Source organism: Pituophis catenifer, unplaced genomic scaffold, assembly GCF_029215685.1.
Source record: "Pituophis catenifer annectens isolate HBS135680 unplaced genomic scaffold, rPitCat1.0.hap2 SCAF_9, whole genome shotgun sequence".
In the NCBI taxonomy this organism is placed as follows: domain Eukaryota; kingdom Metazoa; phylum Chordata; class Lepidosauria; order Squamata; family Colubridae; genus Pituophis; species Pituophis catenifer.
This window is the reverse complement of record NW_027256889.1, coordinates 1402267-1424688: the sequence shown is the minus strand read 5'-3', so window position 1 is coordinate 1424688 and position 22422 is coordinate 1402267. Positions and strand designations below refer to the sequence as shown.

Genomic DNA, 22422 nt, shown 5'->3' with positions numbered 1-22422 from the left:
GTCTTTCGGATGATTGCCCAGCTCTATGGAAAATAAACAAATGTGATATGCAAGAGATTAACTAGAAGGAAAGATCAGAAAAAAATCTGGTTTGGTGCAGTAGGTTGAGAAATATAAAAACTTGCTTTTCAACGCCTTTTACTGGAAAACAGGCTAACATTTTAAACATAAGCCAGTACACAGAGCTTGTCTGTTTAATTTACAGTAAGCCAATTATGACGAACCATAAACTGATTTAAAATTGATGCCATAATAATTTTGTCGATTTTTACGGGGCAAGGAAACTTGGTTGAAACAGGAAAACACAGCTGCCTCTTGGAAGTTCACGCATGACAAATTCAGTCTGTCCAATCCAAAAATACTTTATTTTATTTAAAACTTTTTTTTTTTTGGTAAAGTGCTCTTGTCGGACGGTCTCAGCTCCTCAGGACATCCGTGCGCGACAAATGTGCGGAAGGGCAGGAACAGGGCCCTTCAAGGCAGGCTGGTTTTCCAGGCCTCCTCCAGCTTCTTCTGAACCATATTCAGGAGAGAGTCAGAGTAATGCTTCAGGAGCGCGTGGGCCTCGCCCTCCTGAAGGCAGATCGGCCAGAAGGACGAGGGGTTGGTGGCGGGCTTATCCTTGCTCTCTCTGGTCGCCAGCTCGCTCTTCATCCAGCAGAAGGTGCTAGAAAGCCTGTGCTGGACGTGGGTGAGCTCCTCCTCAGTCCCACCGGTGCAAGAAAACACCTGAAACATTGGAACGATTTCTGGCATGGCCAACTGCCTATCCCCAGGAGAAACAAGGACTTCTTGGCCTCTCTTCCCATGGCGTCGTTAAAAAAAAAGAAAACCCTAAAGTAACTGGGGTGGGGGATAGGAGAGTGTGGTCAAGATGGCCATGAGGTTAAAAGCTCTATTTTTTTCAACATGTGCTGCCATGTTTAATTGTTTGATCACACCTTATGGGCAGAGATGATAAAAGTAGTATCTTAGAATATAACACAGAGGTGTCCAACCTTGGTCCCTTTAAGACCTGTGGACTTCAACTCCCAGAATTCCCCAGCCTGCACAGCTTAAAGGGACCAAGGTTGGACCCCTTTGATGTAGCACAAAGCATATTAGAAACCTGGCACACCCATCCAAGGAAAACCCCTTCCTTCCTTCCTTCCTTCCTTCCTTCCTTCCTTCCTTCCTTCCTTCCTTCCTTCCTTCCTTCCTTCCTTCCTTCCTTCCTTCCTTCCTTCCCTCCCTCCCTCCCTCTCTTTCTTTCTTTCTTCCTTCCTGTCTGTAAAATGCAGTCACCCCCTTACCTTATCATACAGTTGCAAAGTCTCTTGAAATTTGAGGTGTAGGGTCTGCAAGCTCCCCTCAAAATTTCTGAGGAGATCCTGAATTTCTGAGAATGAGAACAGAGGGGGAAAATAATAACAACAAAAAAAAAATCATGTCCCTGTTTGGAGATTTACCAAGGCCAAGAAAAAGACAAAAATCCAGCCGACTGGAATACCCCTGACTGCATTCTTTTCAAGGGACAGATAAAGAGCTCCAACTGACCGTATCAGCTGGCTGTTCCTTTGCAGGGCATCTACGAGGGAAATGATCACGCCCATTTTATCCCAAGAAAAGAAAAGAAGGGTTGCTCCAACTATCTATCTGTTTGTTTGGTCAACATTCTTACCTGAAACACAGGATGTTTTGGCATCAAGGCATCCTTTCAGCTCGGGCTGTATTTCTGGGGGAGGTTTCTAAAAATCAGGTATGTCACAGAGGTTAGATAGCAACTGAGCGGATTCTAGGCCAGCAGCTTTGTTTTCCTATCAAGTCAGAAATGTTGTGATTGCTTTGATCAAGGCAAAAAAAACACAAATACCCTTGTTTCTACCTGGAAACCACTTCTGGACTTTGTGCTTGAGGTAAAAAAAAAAAATGAAACTTTGATTTTGGGCTTTACCGATTAGATAGATATGGTGTTACCAAAATGGCTAGTTTAAACTACTAGGTAAAATTAAAAAGTTATGGTGGTTTGATGTTACTACCCTACTCTGCTGCACAAAAAGGAGTCAGATGCCTTTTCTTTCTTTTTCCCCCTCCCTATTTCTCCTTCTTTTTGCTTTTGCATTTATTTTGGATATGTTGTATCATAAATTAATAAAATTGTTATATTTTTTTAAAAAAGGAGTGTTGGATGGGGCTCCTTATTCCCCTACTGACTTTATGACTTCAAGAAGTCTGGAAACAGGCTTTCAAGCCCCTTCTTAGTCATAAATCATGCACCAGCTTTTCTGCAGGAAGCTGGGAGATAAGAGATAAGTCCAGAGTGTTCACCAAATCCCTCCCATTGATATTCGGGGAAATCGTAATTGTTAAAAGGTTCTCAAATCATGTACATTTTATGGAGGAGTCCCTTTCATCCCAGACATGGGAGTCAGAATGCAAAGCATCTACAGACAGTCCTCGACTTACAACCACAATTGAGCCCAAAATTTCAGCTCAATGGCTATGTGATGACTCGGAGCGTGGCACAAAGGCAACACAGCCAGAGAACCGGTAGGTATCCCTTTACTGGCATCAACTCGGCCTGGAGAAAAGCTCTCCCACAAACCTGAAGATGATCCAGTCCAAACGCTGTAAACAGAATGACTGCAATCAATCACTCCAGCAGGGCAAGATAAGGAGTTCCAGACGGCAAGAATAATCCCAGCAAGACAAGATAGGCACACAGTAGCACAGCAGTAATCCACACAGTCAGGTGGAAATGCCAGGAATGCAGGCCACAACTCCCAGCACCAGATTAATTCAGTGTTTGTTCCTGACAAATGGCCCTCACAACTGCCCCTCCTTTAAACTCCATCCCAGGTGTGCCTTGTGAAGGGAACAGGGGCCCTTTCCTTCCTTGTAAGCCACGCAACTCACGTTGCTCTCATCTGCGTTCTTCCCTGCGTGTTCTAGGATGAGGAGGAGGTGGGCCTTGGTCTTCATCTGAACCCCCTCTCCCTTGTTCTACCTCTCCCCTGCTCTGCCCAGCCTGACTTTGCCCTTCCCCAGTTTCCTCCTCAGCCAACAGAGCCATTCTCCCACTCTGTCAGCTGTTTGTCTTCCATCTCAGAGTCAGAGTCCGAAGGGGGCATGACAGGCTGAATGAGACAGTTGTTCAGTGAGCTTTGCCCCATTTTATGACAATTGAGCCCAACATTTATGTTGCTGAGACGTTCGTTAAGTGAGTTTTCTCTCATTCTAAATTAAAAAAAAAATAAAAACTCTTAAATCTCAGGCAGAGCTAGAATTTTTCCAGCACTATTAATAGATTTAATTTGAAATTTGAGGAATTAATCTAGGGAATGCCAGTAACGTCATGCTCCATTGTCCCAAAGGTGGTTTTTCAAGAGGCAACTGGACTTTTGCTTTTTCTTTGAAGACGTTTCGCTTCTCAACCAAGGAGCTTCTTCAGTTCTTCAGCTTCTTGGATGAGAAGTGAAACGTCTTCAAGGAAAAACCAAATAAATCCGGTTGCCTCTTGAAAAACCACCTTTGGGACAACCGTGACCTGAATGACTGAGAATCTCCGCAGATGTCATGTTCCACCCATCTAATTGCTGCGCAGTGATTTTGTGGGTGGCTGTTAAAATATTTGCACCACACAAACTTGCCTTGAATTTCGCGAAATCGCTGAGTGGTGAGCACTCCTCTGGGAGGTGTTCGGCAGTGGCCACCTGCGCCAGCGGACAGACTCTGGGGAAAGATGCAGCCGCAAATCTGTGTGGAGGAGAACCATCTCAGAGCAGGTTTCCAGGCGAAGCTTCCCCACAAACAGAGAGGCAAGGTGAACAGGAGCAGCCAACCTGCAATTCTTCTGAGCCTGCGAGAGAAACCTGGCGGAGAAGCTCAGGCGAGGATTCAGAAGTGGGCTTCCCCCGTCCTCACTGTCTTCAAAAGGCTGCCGATCTCTTATACAGCCATCAATTTTCTCTGTACACAAAGAGGGAGGCAGAGAATTTGTCCCAGTGCCAATAGAAGACAATATTGGTAGCTCAGGGTTGATATGAGGGGTTCTTGGTGCTCTCTGAGCTTGTTGGTTTTCTTGCAAACGTTTCATGACCCAACTAGGGAACATCATCAGTGGTAGAAGGAAGTGGGTTGGTGGAGAGGAGGAAGAGGGCAAGGAGGAGGAGGAGAACAACTATGGGGTCATTGGTGCTCACTGAGCTTGATAGTTTTTGTACAGATGTTTCATAATCCAATTAGGGAATATCATCAGTGCTAGAAAAGACGGGATCTATGGAGAGAAGGAGGAAGGTTCCTTGGTGCTCTCTGACCTTGCTTGTTTTTCTGCAGATGTTTCATTACCCTACTAGGCAACATCAGTGCAAATAGGGAGTGTGGTTTGCTGATGATGTTAGCCAGTTGGGTAATGAAATAGGAGCATTTTGTACCTGCAGGACTGCCTCCTCCACAAGCAAACTGGCTGTTTAGCATAGGTGAGCTGAAAAGAAGATGCCCCCAGGCCTGGCATGAAGTTGAGGGAGAGGGCTGCCCCGGCTTGCCTCCTGAGGCTTGGGTTGGCTCCTCTGACTCTGGAAAGGGGCCAAGGGGATGGTATGTAGGAGCTGTCAGCTCACAGGTCCTGCTTCCCATGGTGATGGTGTGGGCTGCTTGCCGTGCTTGTTGGCCTAGGAATTATATGCCATTGTGGCACTTTGGCAAGGATGGCACCTGCAGCTGATATACAGGTAAATCCTGGCAGGTGGCCTTGAAGCGGCCCCAGACTCCATGGGCCAGCCGGATTCTTCACCCCTTCACCCCACAATTCCATGCTTAAAATTCCATTCTGTGGGAGACGACACCAAGCACGGGTTCAAACGCATCAACCGTTTGGAGTCCCTGTGCCCCAGTAAGAGACTTACGTCCAGGCCCCCCCCCCCCCCGCCTTTAGAACCTTTAAATTCTTTCTGCTACCAATCACCAGCCTTGACCCTCAGTAGGAAATATTCCTGTGCACAGGTAGCATGAAATGAAGTCGTGGTGCTTTGGAACTCTATCCCAGCTCCACGTTACCTTCAAGGGAGTCACCAGCCAGAGTTTCAAAGTGAGTCTTGAGGTATCTTTCCTGCTCCGGCGTCTGGGGCAGTAACCCGTTCGGGCAGAAGTTCTCTCTCAGGTTGGCCACCTTGGGCTCGGCCTCTGCAGAGCAGAAAACAAAGGGGAGGCTCAGCTGCTGGGAGGGTGGGGGAGGGTTTCTAGCCCCCGTTTCAAGCACTCTTCCTTAATACAGGTAGTCCTTGAGTTATGACCACAATTGTGCCCAACATTTCTGTAGCTAAATGAGACATTTGTTAAGTGAGTTTTTACTTTTCTTCCCACAGTTGTTAAGCGAGTCATACGTACAATTATTAAGTGAACCTGGCTTCCCCACTGACTTTGCTTGTCAGAAGGTCAGAAAACGGGATCACGTGACTCCTGGACACTGCAATCATCATAAACATGAGCCAAGTTGCCAAGTGTCTGAATTTTGATCACGTGACCCCAGGGATGTTGCAACGGTTGTAAATGTGAAAAACGGTCATAAGTCACTTTTTTCAGTGTAGTCGTAATTTCGAATGGTCACTAAATGAAATGTTGTAAATCAAGGACTATGTGTATCCCTCCTGCCAGCCGCCTTCCTCCTCCTCCATCGAGATAGACTGCCAAATGTCCCCTTTCTCTTCTCCCTCCCCCTTTCGGGGACAGATGGCAACACAGCCCACAAGTTCTCCTCCTCTTTCTCCCATTTGTTTCCGAGCGGAGTGGACAAGACCGAGAGAGGCCTGGTGTTAATCTGGTGGTGAAATTCAAAAATCTTCCCTACCGGTTCTGTGGGCGTGGCTTGGTGGTCATGTGACCGAGGAAACCAACTATCACACTTTACACAAAAATAACACAAAAGCTACACAACTGACTCACACACAACGCAAAAACAGCTGGACTTCACACAAAATGGCCCCTGCAACAAGCAGGGACCTCACAGTCAGAGAGAGCTCAAAAACAAACTATCACACTTTACACAAAAATACCGGTTCAGGCAATAGGTAGTAAAAAAAATGCTTTAAAAAGTAAAAAAAAAAAAGTTCCGACCATTGCACGGCACAGCTGATTGTTGGAACTTTTTTTCCCTTCTTTTTTAAAGCATTTTTTTACTCCCTATTTGTCCGAACCGGTAGTAAAAAAAATGCTTTTAAAAGTTTTTAAAAAGTTCAGATGATCAGCTGTGCCTCGCAATCTAGGAACTTTTTTTTTTTACTTTTTAAAGCATTTTCATTACTGGTTCGGGTGAACCGCTTCGAACCGATAGCATTTCACCCCTGAGTTAATCCATCATTGGCACAGAAAACACGATTCCTCTTCCACAGCCGGCTTTCAGATCGCCTTCCTCAACCTGGCATCCTCCAGAAAGGTTTGGCCAGCTCCTAAGGGAATTGTGGGAGTTGAAGTTCACACCTGGAAGGCACCAGATAGCTCTTTGGAGCTGGGTTGGACATTACAGGAGTTCTAGAACCAGCGGCCGGACTCGCCATGAAAAGAACCCAATCGATGCAATACAATCTGGAGAAGAATCCGTGAGGTCCCTCCAGGAGATCTTACCTTCGTGCTGGTGCCCAGAAACAGGTAGATCAGCATCCAAGGGAGACCCAGAGCAGATTATCTCAGGCACCTTGTCTTTGGGACTCGAAGCTTCCTCCTCAAACAGAGGCTGATGGATTGATCTTTAAAGAAAAAAAATTAAATAATAAGGAATGTGATTGCTGGTGCTTCTCAACAGTGGAGCTACCCATCCAGGTGTCCTGCAGAACCTGAGAGGTGAGACTGAACAGGTGAGAACAACGCAGACCCTCTGCCCCGGAGTCTGTGGTCCTCTCAAGCTCCAGAACACAACAGGCCAAAGCAGGGGTCTCCAACCTTCTGGGAGTTGAAGTCCTCCAGGCTTAAAGTTGCCAAGGTTGGAGACCAGCAGTGAAATCCTACCGGTTCGCACTGGTTCGGGTGAATCGGTAGTGATAAAAACTACCTTTAGTAAAAAACTTCTACCGATTCCTCCGAACCGGTATTTCTGACAATCAAAGCAGGGAATTCCGCTTTCTAGTGAATCTAAATCGCGTGGCACAGCTGCTCCCGCCCCCACTGTTCTACTTAACTTCCGAAAGCTTCCTTTTTCCACGCGTTTGGTGTGCGCTGTGCATGGGTGCGCGTGTTTTGTGCACACTGTGCATGCGCGGCCAGCGAACCGGTAGCAAACCGGTTCCGATTTCACCACTGTTGGAGACCCCTGGGCCAAAGGACCAAGCCTCTTCCACAGCCTCGTCGCTTGAGTCTGGGACAGCCTGCTGAGTGGGATTTCTTTGCGAGAACGTCTGCTTAGAGAGTCTGCAGAAAAACCAACCTGTCCCCGAAGGAAGAGCTGCTGTCTGCTTGGGAGACGTGGTGGGTGGTCCCGCTGCCCTCCAGCTCCTGAGCGGTGTCCTCGTCAGAAGACAGAATTGGCTGCTTGAAGTCTTCGGTGATGTTACCGGGAGAATTCTCAGTCTGTGTGGCGAAGCGAAAACATTCTCTTCCTTTCCTTCAATTAACTCCTTCTCAGGACTAGCCCTTCGTGATTAAGAGGGCGCGGGGATAAATACGGTCCAATGACTGTCTAATAATTCAAAGGGCTGAATAGGAGTTGAATTTTATAGAATAAAATCAGGTTTTTTTTTTAATGTGCGCGAAAAACAAATGCGCCTTCCGTGTTCTGAACCACATTCCAGTATTTGAGGGGCTGCCCCAAAGAAGAGGGGGGTCAACCTATTCTCCAAAGCACCAGAAGGCAGAACAAGAAGCAACGGATGGAAACTCATCAAGGAGAAAATCAACCTAGAATGAAGGAGAAACTTGCTGGCAGTGAGGACAATTAACCAGTGGAACAACATGCCACCAGAAATAGTGAGCGCTCCATCCCTGGAGGTTTTTAAGAAGAGACTGGACAACCACCAGTCTGAAATGGTACAGGGTCTCCTGCTTGAGCAAGGGGCTGGACTAGAGGACCTCCAAGGTCTGTTCCAGCTCCAGCTCTGCTTCCTCAGACAAGGGGAGGGGGATTCACTCAGCCAAGCAGACCACAGGCCCCCCTCCCACCCTCTCCCGCCGAGAAGCACCTCCAAAACCAGCCGGTCCGTGTCCACCTCGGTGTAGCTCAAGTCGGCCTCCAGGAAGGTTTTGATGGGTTGCATGTCAGCTCGCTCAGCCCAGCGGCCCTGAGGCTGGTAGCTCACCCTGGCGGGAAAGGCGCTGCTCTCCGAATGGTCGGCTTCACCCAGCTGGGAAGGAAACAGAGGGAGACGCCCAGAGAAGGGGTCACACCACCCCCGCCAGCCAGCTGGAAAAACCCCAGCAAAAATCTGCATGGGTGGAGGGCAAGGGCCCTCCGGATGGGCGAGACCTCCGTGCCTGCCAGTCCCAACACTTGAAGGGCCAGGTGGGGGAAGGCCAGCTGAAGCCATGAAAGAATGGCTGGCATGGGGTGGGCCCAGCGGAGCCAAGCAGCACATCGCTCGTTATTACAGGGAGTCCTCGACTTATAACCATTCGTTTAGTGACCAGCTGAAGTTACAATAGCACTGGAAAAAATGACCACAGATTGTTGTCACAGTTATAAGTGTCACAGCATGTCCAATGGTCACGTGATCAAAATTTGGGCCATGATTCACTTAGCAACCATGGCAAAAAAACGGGTACGATTCAATTACCGACTGCTTTGCTTAGGAATGGAAATTCTGGTCCCAACTGTGGATGTAAGTCGAGGACTACCTATACTAGTAGCTGTGCTCTCTTCCATCTCCAGAAATCTAGGTCTCCCTGCCCTCTATGGGACAAACTCGACCATCTCCTGCAACCTACCAGTCTCTTTGCCCACATGGGCATTTTGCCATTGGTCAGGATACAAACAGGAGCTGGGAAGCAGCATGAAAAGAAGAGAAAAACCACATTAGGACAGACGGATGCACAGTGAAGGTATACAGCCTGTACAGGGAATCCCCCTGTATATATCTCATAATCTAAAAATAAGTGTGAAAGTTTACGCAACATGTCTAAGAAGCTGTGCTCCATAGTAACAAGGAGAAGGGGGTTGAATTTCCCCTCCAAAAAAAGAGAAAGTTATTAAAAGAAATAACAGAATATCAGAGTTGGGAGGGATCATGGAGGTCTTCTAGTCCAACCCCCCCACCCCACCCCCTGCTCATACAGGAGACCCTATGCCATTCCAGACAAGCGATTGTCCAATCTCTACTAAAAAGGATAGACTGTCAGTGTTCCTCTTGCGTCTGAGTATATCGGCAGTTCCAAGTAAGGTGGGTTTTTTGGAGACTAATAAGTTATAATAATAATAAATGATTATGGTTCGTCACAGTCAGCCAAATGTTCAGGCTGGGTTTGGCATTTATGTCTACCTATCGAGTCCTTTCCAAGGACCTGGAATATGTGGATGTTGGATGGTGTTACAGGTTGTTGTTGTTATTATTATTATTATTAAATTTACTTCCTGCCCATCTCTCTGGGCAGCTCACAGGATAATAAAACATGAACAAGCATTAAAATCATCAGATATAAAATGACAAAAGCAGAGAAAATTGTCACTAGCTGAGATAACGCTGGGTGTGTCTTGCCCCAAGACGTACCTGGGTCAGGGTCATCTTTAACTGGCGTCTGCAGAGCTAATTCTCCCTCTTCTCCTTCCTCTTCCTCCTCCTCCTCCTCCTCCTCCTCCAGGTCTGAATCAACCATGTTGATGCGGGAGACCCTTTCAAACATTTCCACCCTGGAAAGGAAGTATCCCTTTCTTTAGACCGCCAGGGAAGGGCTGCCCTTCTCGTGGACTCGAGGGGCAAGGCTGGTCCGTACCTGACCCGGGGAGGCCACGCAGAGTCCCCGACCTCCTGCTGCTCCTGAATCTGTTCTAGGTCCCTCAAGTGCTGCTTCATGCAAGCAGTAATTGCAGGGCTCAGGCGCCACACAAAGATGCAACTGGAGAAGAAGAGCACAGATGTTGTTAAAAATAGGGAGACCTGCCAGTGTGGGGCACCCGTGCTGGTCTTTCCAGCCTGGATCTGAAGCAGCCCCACGGCACAGGCAGCCTCATCCAGAAGTGGTTGTCCCTCAAAACTGGTCACCACACCCCAATGTGTGTTCAGTTCCCCCACTGTCCTTTCTGGGTGAGCTTGGAATCTCACAAGTCTTGAAGCCGTACGTGCACCTGGGAGAGACCAAACTGCCCACCTGTCTCCCGAGACGGTGATCAGATGTTTGCAGTCGAAGGTAAATTTCATCCCCGTGATGACTTCTGCAATGCGGAAGAAGTGAATTATTGTGTTGTTCCCCTTGATTAATTTAAAGGAAGGTCTTCTGGGTATCATCTGTGTCACTCCTGTTCACAGGATGGACCTCTGAGCTGATCTTCCTCAGCTTCCACGAGGGCCAGGAATTATGAGAGAACATCCCTCTACATATGAGGAGAAGATGAAGGAGGGACTATGAAATGCTTCCCCACAGAGTGAAGAGGCCTATGGGTTTCACAGTGGCCTTGTCCTGACACAGGAATGTTTTGGGAATGTGCCTTTGCAATTGGCATGCAAGTTTATAACACGCTTAAGAGGAAGCAAGCAAAGGGAGAAATCAGAGAAATTCAGAATAGGAAGACTGAGAAACAAACCTGAGTGTCCAAACATTTTGGCCACACATTCTCCAGAGCGGAAGTCGATGATGGAAATGCTTTTATCTGAGCAACTAGTGGCCAGGAATGTTCCAGAAGGATCAAACTGGACCTACAGAGGGATCAGAAATTGGACATTAAACGGTCTCTTCTCTGCAGATTGCGCTCTCTCTCTTTCTCTCTCTCTCTCTCCCTCCCTCCCTCTCTATCTACCTATCTATCTAAAAATTGCCCATCTCCCTCACAGAGGGACTCTGGATGATGTACAAATAAAATTACTGGCCGAGGGACAGTTAGCCAAATTTTTTATCTTTCCTGAGCCTCTTTGAGGCATTAAATTCTCATCTGGAAAAAAAATCCCTTACTGCAAGCAATGACCAGTCCCCAATTTTGCCCTGGGGAAAAGACATTTTTCTGTGCCTCTCCTTCACCTTGAGCAGGGATCCATCGTCACTGTGGGCCCCTTTGTAGCAGCCCTTCTGCTTCCCGCTGACCGTGTTGTAGATCCTGGAAGGGGAGAATTAAGCTGGCCTCAGAACCTGAAGAATCTGGTTGGCTCAAGGCAAGAGGTCTTACGGGCAGGAGAGGGCCATTCAGAAGACACCATTCCTCTTGGGAGGCTCTGGTCTCCACTGGACCCCTGGTTCCTTCCTCCCCTAAGACTGAACTCCAATCCCAGCCTCCCTTATTTTCTCCACTCGGGAATTAAAATCCTGAGGATGACCTCAAATGCTGCAATTCCAGAGAGCATCTCACCTGACATTTCTGTCCTGGCAGGCCACAGCGACGTACTTCTGAGTTATATCCACATCCATGTCATACAGAGCAGTCTTCTCAGCAACGTGATGAGACCGGATAAAATTAATTCCACCTCCGACCTGGAATGACGAAGCAGACCCTCTAAAATGGGGTAGGAATTTTCATCCAGACATTTTAAGATTATGGGTAACAATCACCCCAAAACCAGGAACCCTCCAAACGGGGCTGGGTCTCAACTGGAAAAGCAACTGATTTATAGAATAAGCCCACCAAGGATATAGGCAGAGTGAATCTATACACTGTGACTACAGGGAAGGGAAAGGTCATTTTAATACAAAACGGAGAAAATCAGCAATATTCTGCTAATTATTACCAGAAATTCTGAACAAAGAGCAGCTTTAGGAATACAAATGCAGCCTAGTCTGATTTTGTAATGCCTCATCCAGATTTCTGGGAGAAGAGCAGAGACCCCCTCACAGCAATTTGGGATCAATGCAGACTATATCCTATGGCAGTCCTTCCAGACCATCAGCTGTTTGGATAAATTTGCGCAGGAAAGTTTTCTTAAATAACCTCCTTAAATCAGCCTAAAGCAAACGGCCAACACAACCCCCATAGGCCACCAAATTGGGACTCAACAGCTCACGTTTAATTAAATATATTCAATTTCTACGCAGCAACTCCAGCCGACTCGATTCTAGTCTTCATATCTATTTCTATTCTGCCCAAACAGCCCTCCAGCTAAGAACTGTAATTGCATGTTTTTATAATATAATGATAAATAATTCTAAGAACCTTTTGCGTGCTGCGAAAATAGATGCTTTTGTCAGCTCCACAGCTAATCATCTGAATGCACTTATTTCCTATTGGGGGGGAGGGAAATTGATGGAGAAAAGAAAGACAGATCAGCCTTCTCATGTTCATGTAATTTATCTTTTATAATAACTTTAGATTTATGCATTTAATAATTTTTTTAGATTTATGCTTCATCCCTAAAATAAAGCCCAGTTTTTCCTTCCTGCAGGAAGACTGGGCTTCATGTTCCTGCAATCCCTAAGCCCACATAGTTTGAGAAAGATGGTCAGGAGGATTTAAGAAACAGATTTTCACAGGACTCTGTACCGAGTGGTCTTATGCAGCGGCTTCTGGGAAGGTTATTTGAGCTGACTCACCACTGAATTTGACCGCTGTGATAGCCGAGGAATGGTCGTCCAAGGTCTGCTCTAGTTTGTAATCACTTCCCACATTCAGTACGTGAATTAGCCGATCTCGACTCGCTGAGGCCAAGAGCGCAAGGCCTACGGACAGAGGGGGAAAAACCTTTAGTTGCATCTCTTTCAAAGGGAGTTAAAGCTGCTCCCGAAAATCCCAAGAATTGCCATGATAGAATTGTTCAGATACCTTGGCCAGCAGGTGTGTGTGTGTGTGTGTGTGATGGGTGGGTGGGTCTGTACACACAACACAACACAACACAACACAACACAACACAACACAACACATGGGTATCGAATCTTTCAGCTTGCCTGGGTCACACTGAGTGAGGAGGCCACATACAAAATACAGGTGGGCAACAGTTCATTTAGTGACTGTTGGGAGTTGCAATGGCACTGAAAAAAGTGACTTATGACAAGTTTTTCACACGTACGACCATTGCAGCCTCCCCATGGTCACTAAATTCAGACACTTGTCAATCGACTCATATTTATGACGGTTGCAGTGATGCAATGTGATCCCCTTTTGCGACCTTCTGACAAGCAAAGTCAATGGGGAGGCCAGATTCGCTTAACAACTGTGTTACTAATTTAAAACCTGCGGGGATTCACTTAACAACCATGGCAAGGAAGGCCGTAAAATGGGGCAAAACTCACTTAAGAAATGTCTCACTTAACAACAGAAATTTTGGGCTCAATTGTGGTCATAAGTAGAGGACTATCTGTACATAATATAATGTATATAAATCACATAATAATATCAATTTTCTTACTTCTTCGTAGGGTTTATGTGTGTTTTTCTTCTAGCCAGGTTTTCCCTACGTAACCAAGGTTTTTTGTAGCTCCAGCTACAAAAAATCACATCAGTAGATGTGATTCTACTGAGCTGGAGCTGCAAAAAACCTTGGTTACGTAGGGAAAACCTGGCTAGAAGAAAAACATCACATAATAATGTTCAAAGTTTACGACCTACTGGGGCCACATTACTAGCTGTTCAGGGCTGCCTGCAGCCTGAGGGTCGCAGGTTGGATACGTGTGACATAAAAAATATAAAATTTCATCTGCACAAATTTCCAGATTTAAAAAGCAACCTGTTTCTGGCTTGGAATATTCTAAGCAGAGGACTTCCGAATCGTGGGCGTCAAATTTCATCACTTCTGCCATGAATTTTAGCTCATGTATCCTGCAAGATAAAAAGACAATGTTTTAAAACGGTTTAAAAGTGAACTTTACTTCTCCGAGAGCACGGGGTACAGAATCAGAAGTACAAAACCTGTCAGAAATACTAAAATCTACTGGCCATAACTGATGGTCCAACATTGGGGAGGGAGTGAAATCAGTAAGTGTGCTTTTGAGATTTTATGGCCATCAATTTCCAGATAATGATCTACAGGTAGTCTTCAAATTATGACCACAATTGAGCCCGAAAAGCAAGACAATTCTTAACTGAGTTTTGCCCCATTTTATGACTTTTCTTGCCAGAGTTGTTAAATGAATCACTGCAGTTAAGTTAGTAACATGGTTATTAAGTGAGCCTGGCTTGCCCCATCGTTAGAAGGTCACCAACGGGGATCATGTGACCCTAGGACACTGCGACCGTCATAAATGTGAGTCAGTTGCCAAGCATATGAATTTTGATCGTGTGACCAAGGGAATAATACCTCAACGGCCATAAGTATGAAAACCAGTCATAAGTTTTTCAGTGCCATTGTAACTTAAAACTGTCACTAAAAGAACTGTTGTAAGTCAAGGATTACCTGGTACTTGTTAGATGGATGAGTCGATGCCTTGGCCTGCTGTGAGTGTCAGACTAAAGTTTTATCCCAGGGTGGAAGGGACAGAGAAGCATAAGTGGGTACAGCAGCAGACAGATGCCCACCAGAGAAGGAAGCCGATCCCAGACCCACCTCAGATTTCCGGTTCTGTCCCCAGAGGCCAAGTGTTGACCATCAGGGCTGATCTGCATCACTCGGACGCCGGATTTTATGTCAAGGTAGCCAACGTTGTCGTTTCGCTCCAGCAAATTCGATGAGTCTTGCAAATACTGGGTGCTCTTTTCCACGTACACAATCTTCAGCAAGTTCTTTAGGGAGGAAACAATGCATCAAGCCACTTCGAAAGAGAGCCGGTTGAAAGGAAATCAAGAGGGAGAGGTTTTAATTCTCTTCGGCCCTTGAAATACACTCAGCCTGGTTAGTGAGGGGAAGCCGATGTGATAACCGCCTTGTGAGAAAGGTGAGAAACTTACGTCACTGTAGACGTTCTTCTTGAAAGGTCCATCCGTGTTGTTTTCCAAGTTCCAAAACCGTATAGTGCTGTCTGAGGAACACGTTAGAAAGGATCCTGGGGGCAAGCAGCCTTGGTGGGCTTCAAACTCAGGATACACCTAAGATGAAGCCCACAAAAGACAAATGAGAATATCGACACCGATGATATAAATTTAGGATAAACCTAAGATATAGTTCATGGCAAAAGAGACAGGTGGGAATATCAACATTGATCATCTTCAAACACAGGATAAACCCAAGATGGAGCCCATGTGAATTCTTTGGTGTAAATTCTTTGGGAGGAACTGAAACTGGAGAAAGGATATTGCAAAAATCACAAGAGACAGGTGGGAACATCAACACTGATGATCTTCAAACTCAGAGCAACAAGAGGACAAGTGGGGCTATCAACACTCTAGAGCAGAGGTGTCAAACTCAAGGCCCGGGGGCTGGATCCAGCCCAGGGGTTACTTAGATCTCAACCGCAGGGCCACCCTGGAAACAGCGAAGGACTGGCCTGCGGTGTTTCTGCCCGTGAAAACAGGCTCCCGACCTCCGTTTTTGGCTGCCACGGCCTCCTGCAATCATCCACCAGTGAAAACGGAGCTCGGGAGGGCTGCTTGCCCTCCATGAAATTGAGTGTCAGGTTCCAGAATGGCACAGTAAAATAAGACTCCAAACAACTACTGTCTGTGTAGTAGAGAGTCCTTGGTCCTGTGCTCCGGCACGATCCAATAAACACCCCTGAAGAATGAAGCATTGTCAGCGCTATTGCGTAGTGCTCCCCACCACCTTTTAAAGTGTCCCGCTCCATCCCGTGACTCCACCCCGCAGCTCCACCCACAAGCTGAGTTCCGCTCACAGTTCCAGCCAGCCGACATTGCATTCCAAGGCTCTTCCCCCTCGGCCTGTGAGTCCTGCTGATGGATGGTTCTCTGCAAACAGAGGCCCTGAAGCTCAGTTGTTCCTGGCCCTGCCAAAGGCTGCAGCGGGGTGTTCAGCCAAGATGGCTGGTAAGCGGCCTCCCCAGTCCTGCCAGAATGACAGCCCCGGCGTGTCGGGGCTACATCAAGTTTGACACCCCTGCTCTAGAGAGCCCCATGGGGATCGGTTTCTTTTCATCCCTGCTGACCTGACCATCCTTGTCACAGAATCAATGGGGGCTGAGCTCTGCAGACCAGGGAGACCTGCTCAGGGAGCAGAGGACCTCCCTTCCAACTCAAAAGACTTTCTGGGGACGCCACCCATCCTGGCTTCCAGGAAGCACTTTGTTCATGGTGTCCCCCTCCTTTCCCAGCCGAAGGAGCCCTTTACCTCCACGTTCCAGACAAAAGAGCCGTGGAAGAGATCAGACCACACTTTCCTGACGTGGCTGAAGTCCTTCACGTCCCAAATGTAGACGCTGTGATCCTTGTACGCACAGGAGAGCCAGTGACGGCGAGGGTCGAAGACGACAGCAATAGCATCTGGAAAGGAGGCATCCGACCTTCTGGAAAACACCAAAGACAGGTGGGGAAGGAGTGGGAAGCACAAGAGAATCCAATGCGCTGGATTGTAACTTCCACAAAACCTATTAGCTGCTCTGGCTGTGGTTGGGGGAAAAAATTTGTCGTGGAAAGATGGGTCTTCCCAAAGAATCAAAAAGCCTATACCTGAGGGCTTTATTCAGATGCAGGATCTGGAGCTAGAAAAAAGCAATGTTTGGGGAAGCCACTATGGTCTTGTGGTTAAGGCTCCAGGTTAGAAACTGAGAGACAGTGAGTTCTAGTCCCACCTTAGGCACAGAAGCCAGTTGGGTAGATGATTTTGGGCCAATCACCAGGAGATTGGGAGTTCTAGTCCTGCCTTAGCCATGAAAGCTGGCCAGGTGATTCTGGGCAGTGAAGAGAGCACAAAAGGATGGCCCTGTCGGATGCCCCTGTATTTTCCAGATCAGACTGACCAACGCCGTACCTGAGGATGGGCTCTGTAGCTACATCGGTGCCCAGGTGGTGCGGCTTGGGCAAATCTGAGAGGTAATGCAAGTTGTGTGCTTGGAAGAGGCGCACGGTTCCGTTAGCGCAGCCGCAGAAAATAAATTCTTCGCTGACACAAATGCAATTGGCCAGCGTCACCTGGAGGGAAGAAGGGAAATATGCCTTGAGGGCGATCCCAAAGGAGCAAGCGTCCGTCGCGTAGAAGCCGAAACAGCCTACTTGCCTTCAGATCGATCCATTTCTCCAGGACACGCTTCTCGTTGAAAAGGCAAAGCAGCCCCGAGTGTGAAATGCAGAAGGTGATGCCGGCCATTTTGCCCTGCCCACACGCCACGTCGCAGAAGGTGTTGTTGTGGAGCTCCCCGAGGAGTCCGGAGCGACCCACCAGTGGAACCGTCTCCTTGATCTGTAAAAGGCAGGGATCGTCACAGTCTAGGCAGGTAGTCCTCGACTTACGACTGTTCAAACGCACAATGGTACTGGAAAAAAGAGACTTGGGGCCGTTTTTCACAGCCTCCCCCGTGGTCATGTGATCAAAATTCAAACACTTGGCAACTGGCTCATGTTTATGACTTAAACTCCCAGAATGCCCTGGTGGCTGGCTCAGGAACTCCACAGGTCTTACAGTTGCCAAGGTCAGACACGACGCCTGGTGTAAGGTGCAGCCTTACCTTAACTTCTCTGGGGCCATCCAAAAACCAGAACTTGACATGGCGGTGCCCGACTGTCACAAAATAACTGTCCTCTGAGAAGGAAATGGCCATAATTTTGCAGGAGGCTTTGTTGGATGCAACGAGGGTATCGCTCTGTGGGGAATCAACACCACCCAGCAATTGCGGTAAGATGTGCACAGGACAGAAATACACCCTCGATTTACAACCATTCACTTAATGATCCTTCAAAGTTACAAGGGCACTGAAAGAAAAGGGACTTTTCAGTTTTCACCCTTACGGTCAAAATTAAGACACTTGGCAACTGATTCACATTTATGTCAATCAGTGTCCCGGGGAGTTCACCTGATCCCCTTTTGCGACCTTCTGGCAAGCAAAGTCAATGGGGAAGCCAGATTCACTTAACAACCATGTGACTCACTTAACAACTGCAATGATTCACTTAACAACTCTGGAAAGAAAGTTCATGAAATGGGGCAAAACTCACTTAACAAAGGTCTCGCTTAGCAACAGAAATTTTGGACTCAACTGTGGTCACAAGTCAAGGAGTACCTGTATCCTGAAAACAGAGTTTGTAAATCTGGGCGGGTGGCCACGTAATGCTAACTGCGGCTTTTTTTAACCATGACCGAATGACCAAGCCATAACATCGCAGTTCTCTTAACATGCGAAACCAAAACCTAACCTGTCATATCAGGATTGTCAGGATGGGAGAACAGCATCTAAGTTCTCCTACCCATTATATCTGGATTGATTCTTCTGCTGTAGAATCGGTACATTGACTCGCATGGGAGATGCTAGTGTTCCAGACACTTGCGAACGTGGCCTCCTCCCCACGGAGGGCTTCTTAACTTCTGCAGGAGCCTTTCTTACCTTCCAATCCCACACGTTCACTTTCATGTCATGAGGATACCCGACCGACACGAGGTATTTCATACTGGGAGAGAAGGCCACGCAGGCCACGCCATGCTCGTGGCCATGAAGTTCAGACACTTGGGACTTCTCCTCTACATCCCAGACTCGTACGGCTGGCTGATACCCATTCTGTAGGCAGAAAACCCAGAAGAGAGCCAGTTTAGTCTAGTGCAGTGTTTCTCAACCTTGGTAGCTTGAAGATGGGTAGACTTTAACTCTCAGAATCCCCCAGCCAGCAGCGCTGGCTGGGGGATTCTGGGTGTTGAAGTCCACCCATCTTCAAGCTTCCAAGGTTGAGAAACACTGGTCTAGTGCTTAAGGTGCCAGGCTAGAAAATGGGAGATGATGAATTCTAGTCCTGCCTTAGGCATGAAAGACAGCTGGGTGACTTTGGGCCAATCGCCAGGAGAGGGGGAGTTCTAGTCCTGCCTTAGCCAGGAAAGTTGGCTGGGTGACTTTAAGCCAGTCCCCCCTCTCTCAGCCCCACTCACCTCGCAGGGTTATTGTTGTGGGGAAAATAGGAGGAGGAAGGAGTATTAGGTATGTTCACCACCTTGAGTTATTTGAAAGAATAATAAAGGCAGGATAATAAATGATAAGAACAGGCCTTCATCTGATCACCAGTCAACTCAACCAAGGAGCTGCCTTAAAGACTACACAAAGTCCTGTTTTCGCACTATTCAGAAAGAAAGAAGCGAAAAAAATCTAAATCTTGAGAGAGGAAGCACAAAGGAAACATATCAAATGTAGTTTAGACCAGCTTCAATCCATGCGTCTCCATGCCACTCTATCTGTGGTCCTATCACTTCCGTAACGTGCTTGTTTAGCCTTTTGCTCTTTAGCTTCTCTTGGCCCGTTCCCTCTTTCCTCATTCAATTGTTTTCATGAGTTTGATTCTCACTCATTCTTTCTCTTCACTGGCCTGCCTCAGCGCACTTCTTTCCTAATGGCCGTTGGCTTTTATATTCAATCCGCACTCATCCTTAAGCAAGCTCTTCCTGTTTCATCATAAAGGCCTCTTAGGCATGCCATTCCCACTGGGGGTAATCCTGCATGATTTATAATAAGGGCCTTCTGGTACAGGGCTTCCGGGGAAGAAGAGCAAACTCAACTGTTGACTGTTAACAGCGTGAAGAGTTGATAAGTAGAGCGGTTCTTCGCGACACCTTTAAAAACCTATTTTGCTGATTATTTTTACTTGGTGTTGCTTTTTATCTTTTTAATTGTATTCTCTATTAAAAGAGTTACTCACCTCTCCAGTGGCCATGTATTTCCCGTCAGGAGAGAAAGACAAAGCGCTCACGGTTTTCCTTAAGAAGAGAGAAAAACCTTCATTACTTTCTGTCTCCATAGAAACAAATGCTAGTAGAATACATCCACTAAGGGTAGTCCTCGGCTTACAACCACAATCGAACTGAAAATTTTCATTGCTAAGGAAGACAGTTGTGAGTTTTGCCCCATTTTAGGAACTTTCTTGCCACAGTTGTTAAGCAAATCACAGTCATTAAGTGAATCCATTGACTTTGGGGGAAGATCACAAATGGGGATCACGTGACACACACACACACCCCGGTGGGGTGCTGCAACCATCATAAGTACATGCCAGTTGCCAAGTGCCTGAATTCTGATCATGGAGATGTCATAAGACCAATCGTAAGTCACTTTTTTCAGCACTGTTGTAACCTCAAACGGTCACTAAACAAACTGTTGTAAGTTATAATTGCTGTAAGTTGAGGACTACCCGTATTGGCTGGCTGACATCAAAGCATGTTTGATATCCTGCTCTCCCAGACCTTTTTATCCAACGAGTGCAACACTTTTTTCTACTACTGACAATTTCTCCACCATTTGTAGGGAAAGTACAAAAAATGCTTCCTGCACTGCTTGTCCCCAGTTAATTGACTAATTGAACCTCGTGGTCCACGTCATTGTCAGGACCCTTCCCTGAAAAACTCCCCAAGCTTCAGGAAGGCTCAAAATCAACATGAAAATTGTGGCTTACCTGGCTGTATTAAAGATGTGCCTTTGCTTGTTCTTCTGAGGATTGAAAATCACAACCACACACCTGAGGAAAAGATGAAAATGTTGACATGGGAGAAAATTTCCCAGGATTCAAAAGGGGAAGAAAAATTTGAGAACCCTTCATAGGCGAAAATTCATTGGACTCACAGTCCTGTTGCTTTCAAAGACACGAAGCCAAAGGCGCTAAGGCCTCTGGCCATGAACACGAAAAACCTGGAAACTCTTTTAAATCATATCTCAGAACTGAACTTGGTGAAACTGCAGCTAAATTATGTTTTTTTCTGAACAAGTTGTCAACACAAGCAAGCGTGATTTGTGATATGGGCCCCTTTAACGGAAAACGCAATGAAAATTAAACACATTCCCTGCTTGGGCCCTAAAGAGAATTGGCATTTCATTAAAAACGGGAGGAACTTAGACTTGGAATAACTTTATTGTCACTTTAAATGTACACTAATCGGCAAACATTAAAATGAAATTTCATTGTATACAGCTCTCAAAGGGTCACCACCATGAATATACACTAATATGACTGCTTCCAAAAGTCTTTCAGAGCTGCAAGAGAAAACCACAGACAACATCTGAGCCTGTGGGATGGATTACTAGGCGTGTTCTCGTGGGGAGAAACTATGGAAAAATATTAAGGTTAATGGCAGGTAACTTCCTTCTTCTGGCCATGAAGCAGGGACCAAATAGCACTGAGGATGTTATCTAGTTTGGGTAACGAAAAGGATTTTGTAACTTGTCCAGGGTCTTTTGGAGTGGGCAGCCGTAAGCAAACCTAATAAATTAGCTTCAATTAAAAGCTGCCTCTCCCCAGCGCCATTCCAGCATTCGACCACAAGGCCACCCCGACTCTCAGAAAAATGTCACTGTCACCACGGCCTTTATATAAACCAGGGGTCAGCAACCTGTGGCTCTGGAGCCGCATGTGGCTCTTTCACCCTTCTGCTGCGGCTCCCTGTCACTCAAACTATACGTCACAACTATCAATGTGTGAGACTTGCTGGCACGGGATTTATTGAGGTTTCAACCCCCGGTAGGCCAACCATGGATTAATCCAAGAAAAGAAAAAAGTTTTAGAAGAAAAGAGAACGTTTAATTCAACTACATATGCTAGTTTTGTGACCGCTGAAGAAACAGTCAGGCACAGGGAGGGTTTTGTGGCTCCTGGTGTTTTTGTTTTCTGTGGGAAAGGAGTCCAAATGGCTCTTTGGGTGTGGAAGGTTGCAGAGCCCTGGTATAAACCTGGGTTTCGGGGGTCAGGATACAAAGGCCTTTCCTGCCCCCCAAGTGTGGAAACCGATGCGCCGCTCACATCCTCCGCCCCGCCTGCCTTTCTGCTTCCTCTGGCCAGCCTTTACGGGTGTGGTGATTTCTAGGGTGCAGCTGAGTGTTTCTTACCCCGTAGGATAGGCCACCTGACCGGAGTTTGGGTCACAAGTGAAGCCGCTGCTGGTCTGAGTGGTGATTCCCAGGACTCGCTCCAGAGTCACCTGCCAAAGAGAGAAGGCGCTCAGGCTCCCACCAAGGCTCCTCTTCCCCAGGGCAACCTGGGCAACCTGGCTAATTGACTTAGATATATAAAATATCTAATGATATTGAGCTGCCTCCTGGAATACGATTGATCCCGGACCTCCGGACCTTCCGTAAAGCCCTGAAGACGTTTTTATTTCATCAAGCCGGCCTAGCCTAAATGGTTTTTTAATTGGGATTTTAAATTTTATGGATTTGGGGTTTTAAATTTGGGTAGCCAATGATTTAATTCTTTTAATTATCTTAACTTTTGCATTTGTATGTTTTTTAATTTTGGCTGTTCACCGCCCTGAGTCCCTTCTGGGAGAAGGGCGGTATACAAATTAAATAAATAAATAAATAAATAATAAATAATAAAATATGCACATA

The 22422-nt window shown here is 46.7% G+C and overlaps 1 protein-coding gene across 1 annotated transcript; it reads right to left on the bottom strand.

Annotated features, from left to right (window-relative positions):
* Positions 1-423: 423 nt before the first annotated feature.
* Positions 424-20518, bottom strand: WDR62 (WD repeat domain 62). Its single transcript, XM_070949363.1, has 28 exons — positions 20498-20518; positions 19748-19805; positions 18454-18624; positions 17581-17715; positions 17133-17315; positions 16887-17047; positions 16248-16422; positions 14915-15052; positions 14574-14749; positions 13758-13849; positions 12628-12753; positions 12251-12318; positions 11453-11574; positions 11128-11203; positions 10697-10808; positions 10264-10327; positions 9889-10011; positions 9666-9805; positions 8887-8939; positions 8145-8306; positions 7394-7536; positions 6598-6719; positions 5035-5160; positions 3822-3948; positions 3630-3711; positions 1661-1727; positions 1293-1378; positions 424-729 (listed from the first exon to the last, which is right to left on the bottom strand). The coding sequence occupies exons 2-28, from the start codon at positions 19760-19762 to the stop codon at positions 475-477; spliced, it is 3300 nt and encodes a 1099-aa protein (XP_070805464.1). The 5' UTR covers positions 19763-19805; positions 20498-20518; the 3' UTR covers positions 424-474.
* Between the last annotated feature and the right edge of the window lie 1904 nt (positions 20519-22422).

What these genes read in the sequence shown, in the direction of transcription:
- WDR62 (XM_070949363.1), bottom strand. An exon ending in GCTACAGAGCCCATCCTCAG is followed by an intron (nt 16,423 to 16,886) that starts GTACGGCGTTGG and finishes GGTGTTTTCCAG; the next exon opens with AAGGTCGGATGCCTCCTTTC. An exon ending in ATCACCGTCTCGGGAGACAG is followed by an intron (nt 10,012 to 10,263) that starts GTGGGCAGTTTG and finishes CTTCTTCTCCAG; the next exon opens with TTGCATCTTTGTGTGGCGCC.